This window comes from Liolophura sinensis, chromosome 10, assembly GCF_032854445.1.
Source record: "Liolophura sinensis isolate JHLJ2023 chromosome 10, CUHK_Ljap_v2, whole genome shotgun sequence".
Taxonomy (NCBI): Eukaryota; Metazoa; Mollusca; class Polyplacophora; order Chitonida; family Chitonidae; genus Liolophura; species Liolophura sinensis.
The window spans coordinates 25944588-25970563 of NC_088304.1; the positions used below are offsets into that span (position 1 = coordinate 25944588).

The 25976-nt window shown below is 41.0% G+C and overlaps 1 protein-coding gene across 1 annotated transcript; it reads right to left on the bottom strand.

The window, feature by feature from the left end:
* Positions 1 to 7083: 7083 nt before the first annotated feature.
* LOC135477029 (organic cation transporter protein-like) lies at positions 7084 to 16161 on the bottom strand. The gene is made up of 8 exons (XM_064757178.1): positions 15847 to 16161; positions 15213 to 15634; positions 13754 to 13990; positions 12542 to 12697; positions 11566 to 11648; positions 9100 to 9220; positions 8647 to 8719; positions 7084 to 7278 (listed from the first exon to the last, which is right to left on the bottom strand). Exons 1-8 carry the CDS (start codon positions 16159 to 16161, stop codon positions 7084 to 7086), a joined length of 1602 nt encoding a protein of 533 aa, XP_064613248.1.
* Between the last annotated feature and the right edge of the window lie 9815 nt (positions 16162 to 25976).

Genomic DNA, 25976 nt, shown 5'->3' on the forward strand with positions numbered 1-25976 from the left:
CGACCGAACGTTACAGAAGAGTTTGACGGAATAGACAGGTGAAAGGAATGTAAAAGTACACTCTACACGACTGCACAAGCAGATTCATGGCGAACATGACAGTAGAGTTTGACAGATCAGGCAGGTAAAAGTAGAAAGTACAGGACAGCAACAACTGATACATGACGAACATGACAGAAGGGTTTGACAGAACAGGCAGGTAAAAGTAGATAGTAAACGGCTGCACAAGCTGATACATGACGAATGTGGCAGAAGGGTTTCACAGAACAGGCAGGTAAAAGTGGAAAGTACAGGACAGCACCAACTGATCTATGACGAACATGACATTAGGGTTTGACAGAACAGGCAGGTAAAAGTAGAAAGTACAGGACAGCACCAACTGATACATGACGAACATGACAGTAGGGTTTGACAGAACGGGCAGATAAAAGTAGAAAGTACAGGACAGCACTAACTGATACATGACGAACATGACAGTAGGGTTTGACAGAACGGGCAGATAAAAAGGATAGTACATGACAGCACAAGCTGATACATGGCGAACATGACAGCAGGGTTTGACAGTACAGACAGATAAAAGTAGATAGTGCACGACAGCACAAGCTGATACCGGGCAAACATGACAGTACAGTAGACAGCACACGACAGCACAAGGCGATACATGGCAAACATGACAGTAGGGTTTGAAGAAAAACACGGGCAAGGATAGACTGAAGACGACAGCACAAGATGCTGCATGACGAACGTAACACTAGGGTTTCACAAAACAAGCAGGTGAAAGTAGAATGTACACGACAGCACAAACTGATACATGACGAACATGACAGCAGGGTTTGAGAGAACAGGCAGGTGAAAGTAGAATGTACACGACAGCACAAGCTGATACATGGCGAAGATGACAGTAGGGTTTGACAGAACACACAGGTAAAAGTAGACAGTACACGACACACAAGCTGATGTATGGCTAACATGACAATAAGGTTTTACAGAACAGGAACATAAAAGTAGACAGTACACGACATACAAGCTGATGTATGGCTAACATGACAATAAGGTTTTACAGAACAGGAACATAAAAGTAGACAGTACACGACACACAAGCTGATGTATGGCTAACATGACAATAAGGTTTTACAGAACAGGAACATAAAAGTAGACAGTACACGACATACAAGCTGATGTATGGCTAACATGACAGTAGGGTTTGAAAGAACAGGAACATAAAAGTAGACAGTACACGACACACAAGCTGATGTATGGCTAACATGACAGTAGGGTTTTACAGAACAGGAATATGAAAGAAGACAGTGCACGACACACAAGCTGGTATATGGCGAACATAAGAAGGGTTTGACCGAACAGGCAGGTGAAAGTAGACAGTACACGACACACAAGCTGACACAAGCTGGCACAAACTAATGTATGGCGAACTTTTACAGTAGGTTTAGAACGAACAGTGAGGTAAAAGTACAGAGTAAAATGACATCAAGGACTAAGAGAACACGGGAAAATAGAAAGAACACTACAGTAAAGGATTAGGAACAGGACAGCAAAATACAACAGAACACGACCGAACGTTACAGAAGAGTTTGACGGAATAGACAGGTAAAAAGAGATAGTACACGACAGAACAGGAATGTAAAATAACACTCTACACGACTGCACAATCGGATTCATGGTGAACATGACAGTAGCGTGTGACAGAAAAGGGGTGCGGGGGAGAGGGGACAGTGCTGGACAGCACAAGCTGAAATATTACGAACGGGAAAGAAGAGTTTGACAGAACAGGCAGGTGAAAGTAGATAGTACACGGCCGCACAAGCTTTACATGAAGAACATGACAGTAGGGTTTGACAGAAATGACATGTAAAAGTAGACAGTACACGACAACACAAGACACATGGCGAACATGACAGCACGGTTTGACAAAACAGGCAAGCAAGAGAATACAGTACATGACAGTACAAGCATATACATGGCTAACATGATAGCACGGTTTTACAGAACAGGCAGGTAAAAGTAGAAAGTACACGACAGCACAAGCTCATATATGACGAACATGACAGTAGCGTTTGACAAAACACACAGGCAAGAATAGACGGAAGATGGCAGTTCTGATACATGAAGAACATCACAGTTAAGGCTGATAGTAGATGACAATAAGGGTTGAGAGGACACGGAGGTAAAAACAGAAAGAAAATGACAATAACGACCGACCGAACAATGGAGTAGCTGCTACAGCAGAGGGCATGTAAGGTGTAGTAATAGCAACGTAAAGGTTGGCCTTCTCTAATTGTTTTGGCTTTACGCAGTGTTATTTAAAGTTGCATATTAAGAAGCTTTCAATATTACGATGGCAGTCAGTTTTACATTGTCATGGCATTTAATTATTTATGTATTGTAACGTTTAACGTTATACTCAAGAATTTTCGGCATTTATTTATACCACTCCATTATATATACTCTATAATATAATATTATTGTCCCGGTGCATAATCAGCAGGTGTTTACAAATCATAATGTGACTAGAGGGATTTCAGTCAACTAACGTTTTCTTTTCCTGAAAAAGGCTGGTGGCATACATTTGACTCTAATCTTTAGATTTCATTACACAGATATCTGCATTGACGCCTTACTAGTTTATGACACATAAAAGGAAACAAAAAATTGCATAAAATCCATAACATTTTAACATTAAAAAACATCCACAAAACTTACGTAATACGAAGCAGATGAAGGAAACAACCAGCAAGACCTTCACCCATCTGAATGTGTGCAGTTCGGCCATGATGTGCTGGCGTATATTAGTTCACGAATTCAGTTCTTCAGAGCTGTGTCGCCTGGATTAGTGCTAAGCCCGCCTGATCCGGAGATTACAGGGAGATATCCCTGTCCGACCACCTCCGTTTCTCACTTGAAGTTCGGCTTAAATACAGAGTTCCGGTAGACGTGACAAAGAACCTGGTATGGTAAGGCGGGGAATCGGCCCCAGTGCAAGAATCTGTGCACCTCAGGTACCGAAAATGACTATATCTGTGATTGACAGCTGGTGACACACTCGTAAGGCTACTTCTTTTTTCAGCTCTGTTTTACATTTCTTTTCCTGTTATATGGCAAGCATGCGACTTTCAAACATACATTGAAGCGATGTATAGGTCATAAAATCGAAAAAATGTAGCCGGATCCTGTCATTGTGAAATATATATATATTTTTTGCTTTGGACACTTTAGTGATATGAAAATCGCTGCACTACAAATGTAATTTTCTGAAAAATTCTTAAGCGCGCAGTTATACACCAATGAATGAAATAAATATACAACAAATGTGACTTTCAATATTATACTTCTGCTACGCATAAAATGTTAATGTTAATGATAGCTAGAGGACCTCTCAACCAGGATTCACGTATGATGTCGCTATAGTTGCCAGATGTTACGTAATGCCATCCATTCTAATTCATGATAGTCCATGGTACTATAGATTATGCCTGAGAGATCAGATGCCTGAAAAGTCTTCGTCTTACTGATGGAGACAAACGTTAGCCAAATCGAAACTTTGGCAGCACGTAGAAATACTCGCATGAAATATTCAGTAAAGATATTCTTCTGGTTAACGTTGATCTTCATACTGTAAATTATAAACACAGTGCCTCGTTTAAGCGAAACATCTTCGTTTTTGATCGAGAGTGCATTTTTGGCGAGTTATTACTGAGCAACCACCTCTTTCATGGAAATATAACTTTTATGGGTGCTTCGAACAAGATTTATATTTCTTATTTGGAAATTTAGAGAATTGCACTGGGATTTTGAAATTTGCACTTTCTTATCGTGCCTCTCGGGGGCCGATTCTCCGCCCTACCAGGTCTGCTCGGGTGATGTAGGCCTCTGGCCGTCTTTCACGTTAGATCAATCAGTTTTGAGCAGATCAGTCACAAAAAGGTCCAAACCACACTAAAAACATAAGTAACTGTTTAATGATCACAAACACACAGAGAAGCTTGATATACCACAGGAGAGAAACAGTTCATAACTTAGGGCCACTTTATTTAAATAGTGAGCGCGTTTCAAGATTTCTGTGTACAAATCCTCTTTAATTTCTTCCCACCATAACTTCGGTGCGAACAAGGTGGCTTTTGCTGAGGAAAATCCTGCTGTGTTTGACGGAAATGCCCACATAATCCTTTGCTACATGTAAAGTGTGTGCGAACTTTGAATAGTGCACTGTAAGACGAATAGTATGGTTTTCAGGAAAATGAACAAAGATATGAAAAATAAATAACAAAAAATATTTATGGCGCATAGTTTGGCTTATTTATATATTTCATTTCTTGGTGTTTATTCCTGAGGTCAAGATCTGTTATTATACACCTTCAGTGAATATATGTACCCGAGAAATTCGTGAGTATAAATGATATGCACACCTATCCAGGTACCAGATAATCCTATACAGGCTAAGGTCAGCGCGCTAGCGCAACGTAATAACCAAGGAGTCTCTCATTAATGCGGTCGCTGTGAGTTAAAGTCCATATCATGCTGGCTTACTCTGCGGTCGTACGTGGGAAGGTCTTTCAGCAACCTGCGGATGGTCGTGGGTTTCCCACGGGTTGTGCCCGGTTTCCACCCACCATAATGCTGGCCGCCGTCGAATAAGTGAAATATTCGTGCGTACGGCGTAAAACACCAATCAGATAAACAAATATACAGGCTGGGGCCGACATCTGGTCTGCACGACAATCCTTCTTCTCGGACATTACAGTAAACGGCTTGGTCAGAGGGCCGTCCGCGATATTCAAAGGAATGATTGGCCGGAGATCCTTCTAAGTCATAAGAATACGGACTGCATTTATCACTCCTGGTTCATTTGTGAAGGAATGCAGCCTATAAATAGGATCAGCAAATTTTAGCATTCGTGAGGAACGCCAGCCTTCTACAAAGGGCAGCAACCCTTACAACTTACACGATAACCCATATGCTGCATTAGATTTATATTCGTACGTGGGTGTAGTGACTAAATAAGGACTAAATCAAGGTATCGTCACGTCAATGTGGAAGGGTGCCCAAGCTTTCGACCCTCTTGTCGGCATCTTTGAAAATCACAAAGAAAGTCACACGAGGGTCGAAAGTTTACGAAAGTGGTGAAGCCTCGATTTCGTCATTATCACAAACACAACTGTCCCTGAATAAGCACCGGGACGTCAACCATTGCTACAACAACAGGTGGGTGGTTTTCCGCGAACACCTGCACCAGTTTCCTCTATTCGTCAAATAGACTGCCATCTAAGGAGTGAAAAATTGAAGAACGTTGTTGTCGAAAACAACAAGCAAATAAATACATATATGCCACGATATCAGTTATTCATTCACTTGTCGCCAAAACAAATTGTAAAGATTTAAGACAAAAGTGAATTACTTTTTCAGTTATTTTTTTATTGATGTATTATGCCAGTCCAACTCCAGCTATATGGTTACTGATGCACGCGTAGGTTGTATAAAACATAGTGAGATCCAAATAGCTTCCAGGATTGAAGATAAGTTGCTAAATGAGGTGCAAATACTGAATTATAGATACGGATTAAGGATTTATATTGATGCATGAAACATCTGTAATTGATGTATGGCACTAATTTGTCGGGATTCTTGAATGATCGAGGAAGTACCAATAAGTTATAGATATGATAAAGCTATTTGTCATGGTTAAAATGCCAGTTTTATGTTCATACTATGTTACCTGTTTTGTTTTGCATTATTGTTAACATCAGGGTAACATCTAGCGTTTGTAAAACTGTATTGACGTGTGTTTGCATGTGTATGTATATGTTAGAACGCTGAACAAGCTGATGAACGAACCGATGAACAAACTGATGAACAATCTGATGAAACCAGAAACAATGTTTATTATGCTTGGCAGTTTTCGCATATTCAGTATGTTTCTTCCAAATATGTTACTTTTACAAATATGTCGTAAAAATCTGAAGACAAACAAGGAGTGAAAATAGTGCAAATGAAAGTACGTCAAAAATGTATCAGTTCGAACATAACGGAAAATGTCAAGGAAAACACACATCACGTGGCACACCGTGATAATGAGTAAACTATAGTGTAAGTTTAGAATACCTAATATAATGTGATCTAAACATACATAAGCAATACATAACACATGCAGTGTAAACATGAAACACGTTACGTAATATTTCCGTGCACAGCATATAAGAAACTATGTAAATAAAGAATGACCCACGCAATGTGATAAGGAAAACAAAATACCCTAGCACAGGGATATAGAGAAAAAACGTAAACGTGCAATACTTCCAAAGCTCTAAGCACCTGACTTCAACATAAATGACACAGTATGCTGTTCACAATGACAGAAAATATGCATGTGTGCGTGCATTTGCAAACATGTAGCATGTATTACATGTACAGAATCAGACTTAACTAGCTTTAGGCATACAGCTCATATACACTGTGACAAGAGATACTCTAATCTACACTGTGCAAGTACACTGTGCAAGCACACTCAATCAAAAATTGCCAGCCATTGGCTAGTTTTATGTTCAGTAGATCCAACCAAGTATCAGCTCTTCCCGTTCCCTCCAATTTTGCACATGCGTTTGGTTGAATAAAAAAAAACACAGATGAGTACTGTTTTGTCCACATGCGAATAGTGTAGATCGCAAGGGCTTCCCCAGTATGCGGTTGAAGTTATCATGTAACAGGTGTAGCCGATGAAATAGGCCAAGCTAAAACATTCGTTGCTAACCATCCGCCTACTGTATACCGTTAAATGCATAGGATAATATCCGTTTCAGTCTAATGTTGGTCTTTGAAACAAGTTTTGTCTCACAAATTATACATAAAATATATATGACAGTGACATTAATAAACAATAATTACAAAGCTAAACTGATAAACAGGTGGCCGCTTTCTCATTGTACCATAATTGTGCCCTATGTTGTTATCTAAAGAAAATAGTGTTGAGCTTTAATTGGAAGAGTACTGCATATAATCTGTATAGATTTACAACAATATGTTTAGACTTATCTAAATATACCTTGAAAAAATGAACATGATCTTTCCCTGACTTCATATTTTTGTGGATTGGTTGCTGGTCTCCGGGGCAGTGTCTTTCGTCGAGCATTTTTGGCTTTTGACCAGGCCAAAGTCGAATTCATCTGGCAGGGCTGTGTCGTGTGTCTCCTTCATCGTCAAAACGAGTATGGCACTAATGGCCATCAGACTGCCGTATATGATGTAAGGTAGGTACAAGTGAATGATGCCCTAAAACACGAAGAGAGTGGACATGTTGATGTTAGTCATTCGGATGAACTATACCTCCAGAGTAAAACCGTTATGTAACGCTGCCCTTAGATATCTAACGGTTTCTGGCGCGTGCATTACTCTTCTACATGTATGATAGCTGACAGCGTCCATTTTTGACCACTACTTTCACGACCCCGCGGAACGCGCGATTTAGTAAAGCCTTGAATCATGGGCACCTGCGTAATACGCGGAAGACGCACAGATTTCGGATCGCCCTGTTACGCTGGGGCACGAAGGTCGAGGATAACGCTATTTAAGACTTCCGCGATCTTCGCCTCTTTCCAGGCTGTGTTGCGGTTTTGTAAGAACAGCATGCCCCGCGGGGTCAAAATGGTCTCGCTTCAGATGGTCACTATCTGCCACTATACTGTTCAGATACGTTCAACATTATTTGAACGTAAAAGTTATGTGGTAGAACAATCCGTGACGGCGCAAAATTTGGATACAGTACTTTAGCTGATACGGTGAGTGACCGAGAGGAGAGTGAAAGTTAGTAACATTTAGAGGATAACTAATTTTTCAATACATGAATGTTGATTGACTTCCCAGTTAAATAATAAATCCCATTTGCAATAAATGAATGTCTTGTGCTACCTTTCAATGCACAGCAATCCACGAAAGCTTACATATTTTGCTAATATTTCTGCTCGACGCGAGATTTTCAGGTATTACCAACTTAAGTCCGCCCTACTGGCTCATTCTGGCTTTTGCCTACCGTACTCGGTCCGTCCAACTGTGCTAGTTTTCACTTTCAGTTCATGTTCATCAGTATATCAGTAGTGTATGTTTATTTATTTATTTGTTTGATTGGTGTTTACGCCGTTCGTACAGATATTTCACTTATTCGACGGCAGCCAGCATTATGGTGGGAGGAAATTAGGCACAACCTGGGGGAAACCCACGACCATCCGCAGGTTGCTGAAAGACCTTCCCACGTACGACCGGAGAGGAAGCCAGAATGAGCTGGACTTAAACTCACAGCGACCGCATTAGTGAGAGGCTCAGTACGCTCCGCTAGCGCGTTAAACAACTGGGCCACGGAGGCCTCCGGTACTGTATGTAGAAGCCTCATCTCTTCACTGTATTGTTCTGTACAACTCATCACTAGTCTATGTTGTACATCTACACAAAACACACCATACAGGAATTATACTCCACTGTGTGCTCTTCACAGAATGTTTGCTGAGGTGTTAAGTTCGCTTTCTGCATTGTTATTGTTACCTTCCGAGGTGTCATGAAGTATCTGATAAGTTCTTGTGTACATTATTTACAAAAAAAAATCGTTTCTTTCTGCTCCAGCGTTTTACTGAGTGTATGAACTCTTACCAAATAGACAACCTGTGGCGCTATCATACTTCCTATTCTGGCAGCCATGGAGGAGAATCCGTAGCCTAGATTTCTGCAGAATGTCAAACAGAAACAATAGGATAATTAATTCTCGCTGTTTCAGCAGTGTGTCAAACGTCTAACGGCGCATTGCGGCCTCAGCTCAATGTAGTTGTTTGATATGTAAAATAGAATATCCAATACTAAGAAATCCCTTTAAATAAAGCTACACAAGTCTGGAGAAAACTGATATATAGAAAGACGAAAGACGAATTTTGGCAGCAATTTTGGCATTAGGAAAGCAAAACGCACGTTGACGGAGACATAAACCAATCAACGTGTCCATTGGAGGAATCTGATGGCCGATAACTTGCCCAAAGGAGGTAATGTTCGGTGTTATTTTTACCAACACTGGATTACATTGACATTACAATAAGAGTTATCTTTCCTTACCTCACAACCGTCGGGTAATGTTCAGCCGTGAATACTTGTATGGCAACCCATCCTCCGGCGATGCCGAGTTTAGAAGTTAAAGCCAAAGCTGCAGTAATCTGGGTTAAGTTTGCAGTAGGAGCTGAAGTGAAACAAAAAATAAAATGGCAAAGTTATCTAGCTCGTGAGTTAAACCAGTAACGTTTAATAAAATTCAATCAACATTACTACATCTTTTTTAACAAATTCTGCTTAAGCTATGGTCCGGTTTACGCATTTACAATTAGAACAAAACCCTAATTGAGGTAAATGGACAACAGTCTGGGCTTCACCGATTACGTGTGACCATTTTCCGGCTATCATACTTTCGTCGCTACTCTGCTTTTACTATTTATATTGTATGTTGTTTATGTATTATCTCTGTCTTCACTAGCACAAATAAATGATGGCGCTGATCATGTCCACACAGGTAACAAATCGCAGGATCCAGTCATATGATACTGCTTCCTAATTCAGTGGATTGTCTTGTTAAATGGATTGGCGTAACTGGTGGTTAGGACAGTTTCTTTTTATTTCCGCAGAAATACGGGAAAGACTTTTATTTCTCAAATCTAGGAAAATCTCATGGCTAAAACTTAGTAATACAAAAATTACTCATTTGTTCATTGCACTTAATATTTCCAGCCTACGTATACAATGTCATTTGTCTTATGCATATTAAATCGTATACGTCATGAATGTAAACCTATTGGCCTTTACAGCTATCTTAGCTCAGTTTGATTTGGTTTGATTTTCGCTTAACGCTATATTCAAGAATTTTTTGCTAATACGATGGCGGCCAGGAAACCACAGTGCACGGGATAAACTGCCGATAGTGGGCAACTTACGAGATTTGCCAGTCTGAAGTACTGATATGCAGGCTGTATATTGATGGAATACAAATGACCTTCATTGAAAGCAAGACAGTGTAAAAGGCGTGCGAGCAATAACAACCGCTTATTGTCACCAACTGATGGAAGAACTGGGGAATCTGGGAAATCTCTCTGTTCTTGTCAGATTTGAACTCACACTTCGTGTACCTCGTGGTTAAGAGTTGCGACCCTTATTCACTGGTATAATGAGAAAAGAGAATTCAACCAGAGCAGCCACGACAGTATGATATCTGGTAAATGGCCACACGTAATCGGTTAAATACAGCCTCTTGTCAATTTACCTCAGTCACGGTTTCATTCTAAATGTTCGTATAAATGTCTCAATACTAGCAAAGTACACGATCCATAGCACTATATCGTAAGCAGAAGTAGGTAAAAAAAAACATGCAGTGGTGTTAATCGCAATTTATTAGACCTCACTGGTCTAGAAATATTCAAAATGTTGTGTTAATATCACAAGTAAAATACGTTAACACCTTCAGGAATAGACCGTCGAGACACCAAATGTACCACCATAGGCTATCAATCGCTTAAGATGTGTTTCCGTACAATGTATGGGATCTCCACGCCTATTACTTAAGATGTGGTTGCCTATGTGTATATCTATGTATGTATACATGTATGTACGTACGTATGGATGAATGGATGGATGGATGCATGCATGGATGGATGGTGGATGCATGGATGCTTTGGGTTTAGCGTCGTATTTAACAGTCATTAGGTGTGTGTACATACATTGTGTCCTCTTGTGGCAGAGCGAGTCCATGACACTCACGTATCATGACGATGACACAAGACACCTCCCCCAGTCACATTATACTGACACCGGGTCAACCAGTCATGTTTCCTTGCTCTAACCTCTCAGTAATGAGGACTAAGTGAGGCAGCAAAATGTATCATTTTTAAAGTCTTTGGTATGGCTCGACCTGGGTTTGATCCGTCTCCCGACTCTGAGGCGGGCGATCTAACCATTAATGCCAGTGAACCGTCCAGTTAACAGTTCGTTCAACAATTCTGTGGGGACTCCGTGGCTGAGGGGATTAGTATGCCAGCACGGCGCAATGACCCAGGAGTCTCTCATCAATGCGGTCATGGAGCTCACGCTAGCTTCCTATGCGGCCGTACGTGAGAAGGTCTCTCAGCAACCGACGGATAGTCGTGGGATTCTCCCAGGCTCTGCCCGATTTCCTTCCTCTATATTGCTGGCAGCTGTCGTATAAGTGAGTATATTCTTGAGTACAGCGTAAAACACCAATGAAAATAAATAAATAAATAAATAAAAACAATTCAGTGTGACATCAGTTTTGAAGCCATTTTGTTAGGCTTTCCAAGTTTGGTTTGGGCACCAAGTATGAAATGTCTACGCCTCTTACTTATGGCGTAAGCGCCAGTCTTCTTTTATTATAAGAAATAATGATTGGTCCAATTTGAATCGTGAACTGTTAACTATGAACCAACCTCACTCACGTATTTTTTGCGAGATGTTCCAATTTTTGTGATTTTCGGCTTGTTTCTTCACCAGGAGGAAACATTTCCATTAATTATGATAACTTACCTGTATATACAACGATAACGACTGAGAGAGAGGCCAGACCTGAGATGATGAGGAATGCGAAGGCAGTTTTACATCTACCGGCGCTAAACAAACACAGATCACATATAGACATATAAATATAGGCCAAGGTGGGAACATAGAGAACATTGATCATGTTTCGTATTTTACAAAGACAAACTGTTTTCTCTTGTCACTATATTCTGTGTCAAAGAACTAGGGGTTTTATTAGATGATGCAAAGTATACATGTATTTTTGTGGTTGACGTGGTTTGGCTTCTATCCTTATTTGGCCAGTGTTAGACGTATGCTTAAAGCACATTTATTTACTGGAGAAGCAAACGTTCATGAACCAAGATCGTACATTTAAAGTGCAAAATCAGTGGACTACTTTTTGGATATTTCTTTCTGGATAGTATTATGATGAATAAAGATCAGTTAATTTTTTGCATTCTTTGGTGGGGTTTCTGGACCACATTGATAAAGTTTGGACGCCAGTGAGATGAAACTTAATGAGTGCACTCATACTTGTGACGTTGTGGTTTAATATGCAGGCTTTCACAGGAAGTGCTACTCCTACATTAAATACGTTACTTTAATTAATATTGACTTAAAAGACATTGTGTTGTCAATGATATGTTAAGTGGTCCACAATGCACATCACAGAATTACTCAGTCAAACACAAATTTAAAAGATAAATAAATAACTAGTGTTGAAGACATAGTTCTGTACTTCCATTGCACTAACTCCAGTTTATTAGTAGGTTTTTTTCGTTTTAAATTCACTGTTTTCTCCGAACATAAATTCTACCAAATAGACAATTTCGCTGGGGTTACCTCCATGATCTTTATTGTGTGGCGAAAATCTTTTGTTCATTTTCTATCATTTCATTGTTTCAGGTATATGCCAGATCGTGTCTGGCTATTGTTTACTTTTTGCACCCCCTATCTGGTGTTGCTTTAGTAGTTTACTACTTACCAATTGTTAAAATAAATGACAGAAGCTACGGCGGGTGCCTCCACCAAACCAGTGAGAAAGATGTTAAGGTATATGTTTCCCGCTAGAGCTCCTGCCCCGAACGACAGGCCGTAAAATGTCAGCCCACATGAGAACCTGTAGATGTACATAACACAGCTATTTAAAACTGGATAATAGTCATGAAAATTCACTGCTTTAGGAGGGTTGTCTGCCTGTTTTGGTTCATGTGTGGTTGTTTCAGGCATCAGTCTAGAAGCTATATTTATTTATTTGAATTGAGGTTTATGTCGTACTCAATGATATTTCACTTATACGACGGCGGCAAACAATGTGGTGGGAGGAAATTGAGCAGTGCCCGAGCACTATCCACAGGCTGTTGGCAGACGTTGACTTCATAAGACAACATGGTCCGATTCCGTCCATGAAGCCAGTTTCACTCGGTAGAAATGGTAATATTAGGTCAAATGCATATAGACATAAATGAAGTATTCCACATATAGTTTAAAAATCACATCTCGTTATTTTTGTGATGTTGGATAACCGAGATATTACAGTTCAAAGTAAGCAAAACCACACACTGGGAAAATCAAACGCTCTGCCAGATCATCAGGCGCTAGTTATTTCTATAAGCCGAGGCAGTTTCCGCTGAAGTCACGCAGTCACGCTATTTTGCCTTTCAACCATATGAGTGTTGGGTCAAGTAACTCGACACCCTGTTTCCGCTGCCCATAACATGCCGTACCAATGACCTATAAATAATTCCACATTAAACGATGATTTACCGAGTCATCAAGCACGAGCGAATAAATTGGGTGTAGGCGTTTAGGTTTGTTTCCACCAGACTTCCCTAATAACTCAGGTTGTATTATTTGTTGTCTTTTCTTTGAATACTGAGACTACAGTATGGAAAGTAAAACCAGTGCGGCGACGACAAGTGTGGAACTTGGCAAATGGTCACACGTAACCCTTGAAATACTGCCTAGCTCTTGCCAATTTTCCTTATTTCGTGCATTATTTTATGACTGCATTTTTAAGTATCAGAAACTTAGAAATGGTTTACATTACTTACAATTTACTGGACGGGAGAGATTTCCCCAAAAGCTGTGTTAGCATCGCATTTAATAACAGTAAGATGAAAATAATGTAAAATCACTTATGTAGCCTTTGATAATTTTACAATATGAACTTCTGGAGCGATTGGAAGGGACTTACCAAATACATGTAAATTTCAGGGTTTTCACGCTGTATTCCCATGACGAGAACAAATCGAAATATGTAAATCGCGCAGCGCGCCTCCTCTCTGCTTCCACCTCGCTCAGCACGGTCGCCTCAAGATTCGACAGGTCAGGCTCAGGTTTTCCGTTAAACTTCGCGATTCTCTGGAGGGTTGACTTGGCCTCGTCCACTTTGCCATGCGTGATGAGCCAACGCACGCTCTCTGGGATAAACCTACAAAAACATAGATTGATTGGTTGTTGTGTAAGGAATTTTTTGAGTTATACAAAGACACTAATTTATTACTGACAGTCAATAAACCAAGGAATTGAAAATATACATAGTTGGAAATCTATTTATTTATTGTGGTTTGGGTTTTGGACGTTGAAAACGTTGAATTTACTCTGGTGATCAAACAAGAATTTGGACTGTCTGTTCATCAATATATTGCCGAGGTGGTAAAAAACCTTATGCATCCACTCCTACACTTAACTTTTAATCCCTGATTTCTGATATATGTTTCACACAACCGATATGGCTTGTGGTGTGCTAGAGTATCAATTCTATATTTATTTATTTTTTTATTTATTTATTTATTTCGAGTTTTACTCCATACTCAAGACCATTTCGCCATTTCCGGCGTTATGGTGTGAAGAACCCGGACAGAGCCCGTGGAAACGCAGGACCATCCTCGTACAACCGGAGAGGACACCGACTTGAGCCAGATTTGAACTCACGGCGAGTGCGCGAGTGTACTGGTGAGAGACTTCTGGGTCACTGTGCTACGCTAACACATCAACTACTACAGACACCTTAAAATCATACAGTAATCTGGCACACGCGCAAAAAAAAAAGCATAAATAATGATTCAAGGAACAGCCTTTAGGCCGCCATTTTAACAGATTACACAAATGCTTAACTTTGCCCAGTAGTTCTTTAGGGCACGGCATTCCAGATATATATTGGTGTGGTCCTCCAGTACATCCCAAAGTCTGCCTTTTTTACAGCTGTCTTTCACATACCTTAAAATTCACGATAATCGCTATATACATACATATTTAGCCGAGACTGGAAAGCATATTAACCATATGGTAGGAGTAAAACCTTAAGCACAGTGACGTCACAATGAATATTCAAAAGAAGGAAAGGAGGCTTTTCCTTGGAGGAACCTAAAATATGGCGGCACTTTCAATGTACGTCGAATCGGTGGATTTTGTAGAAAATGACGATGTTTGAAACCGTTTTCCATACAGTTTGTATAACTCTTTTATTTGAGGAATACGTTGTCTCAGTGTGGTCTCTTCTTTTAAATTTTTGAGCAAATGTATCACACTTTGCTATTTCCTCAACAAAAACAATACACTTTAGACTTAAAAATCAAAATGGATCTATGAATTTGGACACTGGTACATTTCTCAGTAGGTCTGAACCAAAAGACTACAAATAGAGTACTAACCACCAGCTGAGCAGGAGTGGAGCTCCCAGACAAGCAAACGCAACAGACAGATGTCTCCAGTTTGGAATGAGCCAGGAGAGAAAAGCCAAGGTCATGACTCCTAAAGACCAGAATGGTATCGCCCCTGTCATCGTTCGCCATTTTTTACCCACAAACTCTATGGGTAGAGAAAAATTTACCACGAGAACGCCCCCGCAGCCGAGTCCCAGCACAAATCTCAGGGCGGCGAAGACTTGCCAGGATGGAGAAAATATGGCGAGAACATCAACAACGAGCACCAGACTGTACACCAGGTAAAATGTCTTTTTTCGACCAATGAGATCTCCGAGCTGCCCAGTGACACACGCCCCTAGCAACACCCCGCCCATCTGAATGGTTGTTATGGTAGCACTTATCCAGGAACGGTCGCAGACCAGACCAAACTGAAACATCGTGATCGACAGAAGTAAGAAGAATAGAATGCAGCGAAGATGGATAATGCATGATATTCAAAGTATGTCAGATAATGTCAGATTTATGGTAGTAAATTTCGAGTGTCAAGAAACTTCTAGTTTAATTTCCCAATATGAGTCGAATGGACATCCGGTAGACGTAGACTTTGAGGTCTAAACTTTTACGGAATTTTCCTACTGACCTGTGTAGCGACAGTTTCCATGTTTTCATCATATATGATATTGGAACAACTTCCGCCTGTGGATGGATCTGTGCATGACTTCAAAGACCTATTTTCGGCTTGCCAAAAGTGGGGAGATGTCGTGTAGTTCTTGTTGTAGGTAACAGTGTTGTTGGTAACATCAGAGACACACCACCAATCAGGAACGGCCCCCGCCACAGCCATGAAAACCATCGCCCAAGCAGTCGGTGATTCCGCCAGGTTTATTAAAACGAAGATAATTACTTGGTATTTCCCAAACGAGCCTAGTTGCTCGATTATGTTCTCCAGCTCCATGACTTCCCGTGGGGTGCCAAAGACTCTGAAAATGTATGAAAGCTAAAATGAGTGTTTTCTAATGCATACTAGAAATATCCATAGTATTTCTGTGTAATGATACCTCTGTTTATGGGTGTTTTATATAGCCAGAAAACAACACCATTTGATGATTGAGTGTTTGATTTAATGTAAAGAGCATTTTGGGAACTTTCTGATTGTGTTACACAGTCAGTATAGCTTCCATTATTTGAGTACAAATTTCCTTTCTTGCGCGTTATCGGTAACCCACTTCTTTTAACACACACACACACACACACACACACACACACACACCACACACACACACACACCACACACACACACACACACACACACCACACACACACACACACACCACACACACACACACACACACACCACACACACACACACACACACACACACACACACACACACACACACACACATATATATATATATATATATATATATATATTGTATATAGTGGTGAACATACATTTTCTAGCATGTTTGATATGCCAAGGTTATTTCTGTATGAAACATTTATGTTGTGTGTGTGCCCAATTGCCGTTGCTGCTATGCTATTCCTGACATGGCAGAGTGGGCAAACGGAGAATTTCCAATGCAATTCACGTCACATGCAGTTTTTAAATACTACATGCATCTAGTTGCGTGCACGGCTGAGATTCGGATGAAGAGTCTGATTAAGTGTGTGACGGATTGTGGTGAAGTCTATTCTAAAGTGTCCGGTTGAGAATCTGGTTGATTGTTTATTTGGGAGATTAGTTGAGTATCTGCTGGACTATTTGGTTGAGTGTTTAGTTGAGTGTCAGGCGTGAGTCGGGGTTGGGTGGAGGTATCGATGGTGACATGTAATGGTTAGTTTGAGTGTTTGGGCATCGAGTGACTGAGTATCGGACAGGGCGATGCTTTAAGTGAGTGCGTGTATGCCTGTGTGCGTGTGTGTGTATTACATGGAATGACAGATGAACAGATTGACGGACTAGCTTACATATACTTACCCTGGCAGAAGCTGTTGGTCCAAACATCGTTATTGTTAGTGTGCACTCTGAGCCATGCTATTGCTGTATGTACATGCATATACACCTCTGTTAAGTATGTAAATTATGATATACAGATACTAAAGTACTTTACGAAATAAAACATGACCCGTTGTTTGCGCTCTGGCGGTATATCACTAAACAAATTCAAAAGCATGGACGTGAATATCCATTCGCAATGGATACAGGGATATCTTAGCCGGCTACAGAGATAGAAAACAATACACCCTGACATAAAAAAAATCCAAAATTGTATTTTACTGCGATTTATGATCAGGCGCTCATATCAATTACACAACCCACGTATTGTTATGATAACGGTGGTAGCTCAGCGAGTGTATACTGGTGGCACTGCATGAGCTGGTGCATGGAAGGCGGTACTGACTGAGCGACTGCATGCAAGGCAGTAATGGCTGATCTAGTGTATGCGAGTGCATGCAAGGCGGTAGTGACTGACGTAGTGTTTGCAGGACGGTACTGACTGAGCTAGTGTATGCAAGGCGGTACCAACTGAGCTAGTGTATGCAAGATGGTACTGACTGAGCGAGTGTGTGCAAGGCGGTACTGACAAAGCTGGTGCATGGAGGGCGGCACTGTCTAAGGAAGTGTATGCAAGGCAGTGCTGACACGTATTGTTATGAAAACGGTGGTAGGTGAGCGAGTGTATACAGGGTGGCACTGTCTGATCTGGTGCACAGAAGTCTGTACTGGCTTAGCGACTGCAAGGAAGGCGGTAATGGCTGATCTACTATATGTAAGGCGGTACTAACTGAGCGAGGGCATGCAAGGCGGTAGTGACTGAAATAGTATTTGCAAGACGGTACTAACTGACATAGTGTATGCAAGGTGGTACCAACTGAGTGAGTGTATGCAAGGCAGTACTGACTGAGCGAGTGTGTGCAAGGCAGTACCGATCAAGCTGGTGCATGGAGGGCGGTACTGATTGATTAAGCCTGTGTGTGAAAGGTGGTGCAGGCGAAACGGGCCTAGGCACGACGGTATTGTACTGATTGAGTGAGTCTATGCAAGACGGTACTAACTGGGCGAGTGTAAGCCAGGCCATACGAACTGAGCAAGTTTAAACAAGACTGTACTGACCTAGCAAGTTTGTTCCAAGGCGGTGCTGACTTACAGAGTGTATTTAAGGCGACACTGACCAAGCGAACGTATGCATGCCGGGACAGATTGAGACAATCAAGGCGGTATTGACCAAGCTGGTGCGACGAATGCGGTACTGACTGCGCGAGTGTTTGTAAGACAGTGCTGACCAAGCTGGTGCATCGAAGGCGGTACTGACTGAGCGAGTGTATGCAAGGCGATACTGACTGAGCGAATGTATGCATGGCAGTACTGACTGAGCGAGAGTATGCAAGGCGGTACTGACTGAGCGAGTATATACAAGGCGGTACTGGTTGAGCAAGTGTATGCAAGGCGGCACTGACTGAGGGAATATATGCAAGGCGACACTGGCTGAGCGAATGTATGCAAGGCAGCACTGGCTGAGCAAGGGTATGTAAGACTGTACTGACTAAGCGAGTGTATGCAAGGCGGTACTGACTGAGCGAGTGTAAATTAGGTTGTAATGACTGAGAGAGTGTGTGCAAGGCGGTACTGACTGAGCGAGTATATAGTAAGGTGGTATTAACTGCGCAAGTGTAGTATATACCAGGTATATACAAGGTGGCACTGACTGACCAGGTATATACAAGGCGGTACTGACTGACCAGTGTATATACAAGGCGGCACTTACCGATCAAGTATATACAAGGCGATACTGACCTACCAGGTATATATAAGGCCATACTGACCTACCAGGTATATATAAGGCGGCACTGACTGACCAGGTATATACAAGGCCGACTGACTGACCAGGTTTATACAAGGCGGTACTGACTGACCAGGTATATACAAGGCGGTACTGACTCACCAGGTATATACAAGGCGGTACTGACTGACCAGTATATACAAGGCGGCACTGACTGACCAGGTATATACAAGGCGGTACTGACTCACCAGGTATATACAAGGCGGTACTGACTGACCAGTATATACAAGGCGGCACTGACTGACCAGGTATATATGTTACAGTCAATCTGTGTAATCAATCATTACGCGTAATGACTAAACAAATCAGTAATTTCGTGAAGTGCCTGTGATCACCAGGCAATACAAGTAATGACAAAAAGTTCGTCATTACACGAAATGACTAAAAACCATGCCTTTCTTCTACACAAAATGCCTGAATGCAAATTCTGCAAACCAAGCAATGTGTGTAACACATAAAACGACAATGTTGTTGTTATTTGATTAATCGGATCTCGATACCAGTATGATTTTACTATCATACAACAAGTGGTACAGTGGTTACAGATGTAATATGGCCTTTTTAAACACGCCAAATGAAAAGTTCTTAAGAGTGAGAGTGGGTTCCCTAAGTGAGTGGCTTCCCCAAGTGACTTCTTCTTAATCCCCTAGCACATGACAATTAAGTCCCGAAACTGTGTCTTCCCTCCAGGGCCTTTATACCCAAAGTGACTTCTTAATCCTCCAAACCTTTGGCTTAGAAAATTTTCCCATATAACCTGCATTGTAACAGAACCAACACAAACCACCACCCAGGAACCGACACAAACTACAGATATGGGCTTTGCACCTCCAGCTAGTCTGCCAGTTGATCAAATGAGTAGTGACAATGATCCAGCTGTAGTATCCTCAGATTTATTAAGTGACCGCTTACAAAACATTTCAAGTGAGAGAAAGGGTGCCAGCTCTGCCCAGATGACACAAGCTCAACGTATGGTCAAGAGGAGTCGTGTGGAACTAGCCAGTGGTAAGGCGGGGGACAATGTGGCTGTACCTATTCTTCTTGTGGATAGGGAACGTGGTGATTCACGTAATATTCTGGGATTGACAATAGACCGTGATGAGAATGACATGTACACCATTTGTGTTAAAGCTGGGATTCTGAAAGGAAAGTTTTCACGCAATCAGTCTGATTTGTGTCCCCAGCATTTACTTACTGACTCTGATGTAGACTGTACAAAGAAGGTAACACTACGCCAGGCTGTACATATGGAATCAAGCTGTGGTGGTCAGGGATATGCACGGTGCAATTGTGCAGGCTCCAAGAGATGTGGAACCAATAGGTGCAAGTGTTTTAAAAATGAAATAAAATGCTCCAGCCGATGTCACAGCAGCCTAATGTGCAAATATAAATGACTCGTGATACTAACCAACTACATGTAGTATTTTGTAAAGTGAACTGACTGTAAGACTTTCATTGTGTATGATTTTAACCGTGATGTATGACTTCATTTTGTCTTTTTGACTTTACTTCATGATTTACTTCATCATGATCAATTGTCCATAATCTCGTTATATTCAACTGATGTTTTATAGCCTTTAGTCATTTCACGTTATGCCTGATCATGATTTTCAGTCATTTCGCGTAATGAGTGGAACTTTTAGTCATTACACGTATTGCCTGGTGCTCACAGGCACTTCACGAAATGACTAATTTGTTTAGTCATTACGCGTAATGACTGATTACACAGATTGACTGTAACATATACAAGGCGGTACTGACTGAGTCAGAGTGTGGAAAGTGAGGGAAACATTTAAAATAAAGCAAACTTCACATGGAAGGCTGTGAGAGCGTATTTGTAAATTTGAACAGGTTAGTGATCTGTTATCTGTAAACAATTCAAATATATCAAAAACTCTGAAGGATATTTAGCTGCCTTCGCTGAATTTAAAGGAATAATAGGAAGGATATTCAGAAGATCACAGGTTCTTCATGCAGATACATTCCGTGCAGGTACATTGTCTCTGCACTTATATCTGTACACCGTCTCGGATAGCACAGTTGGTAGAGCGTCTGATTCGGGACCGGTAGATCCAGGATCAATCCTTGATCGACTCACACCTGAGACCGTAAAAGAGGAAGTTGTAATTTCCTCGTTTGGCATGAAGGGGATAGTGCAACGACTGGTTGACCCGTATCAGTATAATGGCTTGGGCGGGGCGGCTTACTTGCCTTCGGTAAGTCCTCTCAGTGAAGCAGGGAGCACTAAATAAAAGAGCGGTGGAAATCCGTCCTGCAACAAGGAGGCACATTTCACGTACATGCAATGTACCCTAAGGATTCCTTCGTCGTCATATGACTGAAAAATTGTTGAGTACGACGTTAAACCCCAAGCACTCACTCACTATATTTTTACAAACAACAAACGGTTTCCTTTCTGACTGTCTTTACGACAACAGGGATAATTTCTTTTTTGACAAATTATACTTACTTGGATAGCCGACTAGCTCTGAGTATGGCGTGTGCACGTCTCGCCTTGTAGGATTTGTGTTATGTGACGATTTCAATCAAAGTCACAAGCTATTATTGCAAAAACTAATATGTCACGCCCCCCTAGAGATAATTACAGATCGTACAATTCCACTGGCACTCTCCTTCGCGATTGCATCTAATTCCGCTTAACCTGGGGTTAGAGGTGTATATTCATCGTGTTGAATTGGGTCGCCACGTTCGAAATTGCAATCAAAGTACAACTAAAATACATAGTTTGTTATCGACAACGTTTAAACTAGCATGTTATACAGTTTAAATTTTCATTTCACTCATTTGCCCACCACATGCCTATTGCTTTTCAAACATTATGGAAAACTGTGGATCGCTTCTCTTTGTATGATTCCGTCCTCATTTCGTACTTTACGTGCTTTCTTGTTCTTTGAGGGCTTAAATGTGTTAAATGTTGTTTTGGGAATTTGCCTTGCGAGCATTGACCTGGAACGTCCATATTGGATGCCGACTTATATACGAATGTCTGCTTCGACGCACATACTCAGGTTTCCTTTGATATTCTGAAGGAACACATTTAAAAATAAATACATTCATTATTATTATTTAACATGCTGTATGTTAGTCTCTGTGTGTTACTTTACCAGCTTGTTTTAGACTACGAACAGCATCTATTACAAACCTTACAAATACATCTGGCGCAATTGATTGAAAATATGTTGCGATGTCTTCTGTGGAAGCACATGGTCATACAAATGCCTAAATAGTAGCAAACTACGCGACCTTAGCACCATGGGTTAAGCAATATTAGTTTTAAAAAGTGCAACAGTAACCCCTCACTCCCTTGTTTTATTCTCTTACTCACTCCCTGGTGTATTCACCCGCACCCTTACTCCCTAGTTTATTCACTCACTCACTCCTTACTTTACCCATTCACTCCCTGTTTTACTCGCTTGATTATTCACTTACTGACTACCTAGTTTACTCCCAAGTTTACTTACTCACTCGCTCACTCAATGAATTACTCACTCACATACTCACTCACTTACTCGCTCCCTGGTTTATTCATTCACTAACACACTCCCCGGTTTACTCACTCACTCCCTGTTTTACTATAGTTTACTTATTCACTTCCTGGATTACTCACTTACTTCCTGGTTTACTCATTCACTCCTTTTTTACTCACTATATTACATGCTACCTACGTAATTTACTCACTCGCTCACACACTCCATGGTTTACTCACTCACTCCCTGGTTTATTCACTCACTCCCTGGTTTACTCACTCACTCCATGGTTTACTCACTCACTCATTCCTTAGATTACTCAATCACTCCCTGGATTACTCTCTTATTCACTCACTCCATGAATTATTTACCTAGTCCCTGGATTACTCAATCACTACCTGGACTCATTCACTTACTCCCAGAGTTGCTCACGCACTCACTCACCTATTCCCTGGAATACTCACTCACTCAGGCACTCCCTGATTTATTAACTCACTGCCAGGTTTACCCATTCGTACACTCCCTGGGTTACTCAGTCACTCCCTGGTTTATTCATTCACTCACTCACTCCCTGGTTCAGTCACTCCCTGGTTTACTCACTTGCTTACTCACTCACTGAATTACTCACTCACTCCCTGGTTTTACTCGCTCACTCCTTCAATTACTAGCTCACTACCTGGACTACTCGCTCACTCCATGGTTTACTCACTACCTCACTTCCTAGTTCACTCACTGACTTCCTGGTTTAATCAACTACTTACTAACTCCATGAATTACTCACTCACTCTCTGGTGTTACTCGCTCACTCCTTGGGTTACTCACTCCATCCCTCCCTAACTTGGTTTCTCACTCGCCCACTCCCTGGTTACTTTCTCGCTGGTCTCTGGTTTAGTCACCTATTCACCCCTTGGATTAATCACTCCCTCCCTGGTTTATTCAGTCACTCCATGGATTATTCAGTCACTCCTGGTTATTCAGTCACTCCCTGGATCACTAAATCTTTCCATGGTTTACTCACTTACTCACTCCCTGGTTTATTCAGTCACTCTCTGAATCACTCAGTCACTCAATGGTTTACTCACTTACTCACTCCCTGGTGTACTCACTCGTTCACCCCCTGGTTTACTCACTCGCTCAATCAGTTCATGGTTTACTCACTCACTTACTCAGCCTCTGGATTACATACTCATCCCTGGTTCACTTGCATACTCACATTAAACGTAGATTTATTGAAAAGGTACATAGCAGACCAGTCAGTGGTTTACAGAGTGAAGTATACAGTATATATTTTGGTGGATGTATGAAAAGAAATACAAGTATACAATATTTAGACAGCAGAAATGTGGAGATGTAAGACAATGGAAACATCCGCATGATATAATGAAAAATTGCACATATAACTTATTAAGTAATTGAAGACTATATGGAATTTAGAATTAATCCTTTTGTAATTAAGAAATAATTATTGGTTTGGAAATGATAATTTTGGTTATAGTTATGGCTATTGTTATTCAACATCTCTTACCGCCTTTGGTCAGCATGGGCGATGGGGTATTTCACAGGTAGCAAGCATAATTTACATACCTCACATCTTAATTTTGATTAAATGCAACGTATATAAAAACACATATTTTCCAGCAGATTTATATAAACATACGCAAGTCTGCACATTCGAATACACATAGATGTATCTGTAGATATACGCACACATAGATGTACCTGTAAATACACACACACATAAATGCGTCTGTAGATATACATAGACATAGATGCATGTGTAGATATACGCACATAGATTTAATCGATCAGTCCCAAGACCATTTAGTACTGCCTGTGTGAGCCAGAAGGCGATTCGACAGTAATTCGACTGTAGCGCCAACTGGACTCAGATAGTGTCAACTTTGGTTTCAGGTGAAAGGGAATCTGAAGTAATGTATATGTTGTAAATCTGGCTGCTGTCGGGGCTTTGGCATTACCTTGGTCAGCCAGTAGACGATTCGACTGTAGCGACCCCTGGGATCAGATGGTGGCAACTTCAGCGTGAGGTGAAGGGGGATCAAAAGAGGTGTATACTGTAAAAATTTGGTTGATATGTGTGAGGCAGAAGGCGATTTGATGGCGATTAAATTGTAACGCCCTGAGAAGTCAGAAGGTGTGAACTTTGGTGTCATGTGAAAGACGATCAGCAGTGATGTACATTGTATGTTTGGTTGCTCTAGCTCATTTACTGTGCGAGTCAGAGATTCTACGGAGATGCAGTTGTAGCAGCCCCTGGCAACTTTGGTGTAAGGTGAAAGAGGATCAAAAGAGGTATATATTCTGCAAAATTCGCTGTTGTATATTTCAAAGGATGAGAGATATTTGAATGTTAATGTGTGAAAAGATAATGACTGGTCCCTTTGAATCGCCTACCGAGAAGTTCTGCTTGACCTTAAGACAGGAACATTATATACTGCCGGAAAGCTGTGTTCGGAGAGAGTACTGTTTCACATTAGGGCGGAAGCGCCGATAATGCCGAAAAGATTTGTTTCGCTTTAGTATAGGAATTCTGTTTGACTTCAACATAAGGCTGTCGGGCATTGTCAAGAATGTCTGATTTGTTTAGAGATGTAGTGCCGAGAACAGATAACACTCCTAGTGCTTTTGAAGGACTAAGTGTTCCTCGCAGCACTGTTGAAGTAAGGGCAAAAAATGTAATCAAAACAAGCAGCACATCAACCTGTATACAAAGATACATAATACCCCGAATATCTTCAAGTTCAGATAAAATGCTGTGTGAGACCTATTCTGAGTGTAAGATCAAAGGGTGCGTTTAATGAGTTTTCCTCACAAGAACAAAGCACAATAAGAGTAGATATCACATCACAGTTTTTCCTCTTTTTACTCTGTGTTTTAGACTACGTCATCCCTAAAAGCTTTATTCTGTTCTGAAACTTTTTTCATCCCAAATCACATAATAGGTTGTACGTTTGAGCTAACTGTAGGTATGACCCACGAAATTTACCTACATATGCGAACATATTCAGTTATACAACACTAACCTTACACGTTGAGATCACACGGTGAAATACGGTCTCTTGTCAATGTACCATAGTCAGGGTTTTATTCTAATTGTTCATATACACGCTTAAACGGTAGTAAATTATACGCCCGGAGAAATTACAGACCATCAAAATTCACTGACACCCTCATTCATGATTGTATATAATTTCGCTTTACCTGGGGCTAGAGACCTATATTCATCGTGTTGAATTGGATCACCGGTTTTGATATATGAACTGTTGCAATCAACGCGCAACTGAGATATGTATCTTATTATCGACATTAGTATGGTACAAGATTTAAATTTCAGTCATTCGCCTAGAACCTTGCGCCTTTCCAACATTGAAAACTGTGGATTTCCTTTTTTCGTACTTTACATGCTTTCTTTTGTTCTTT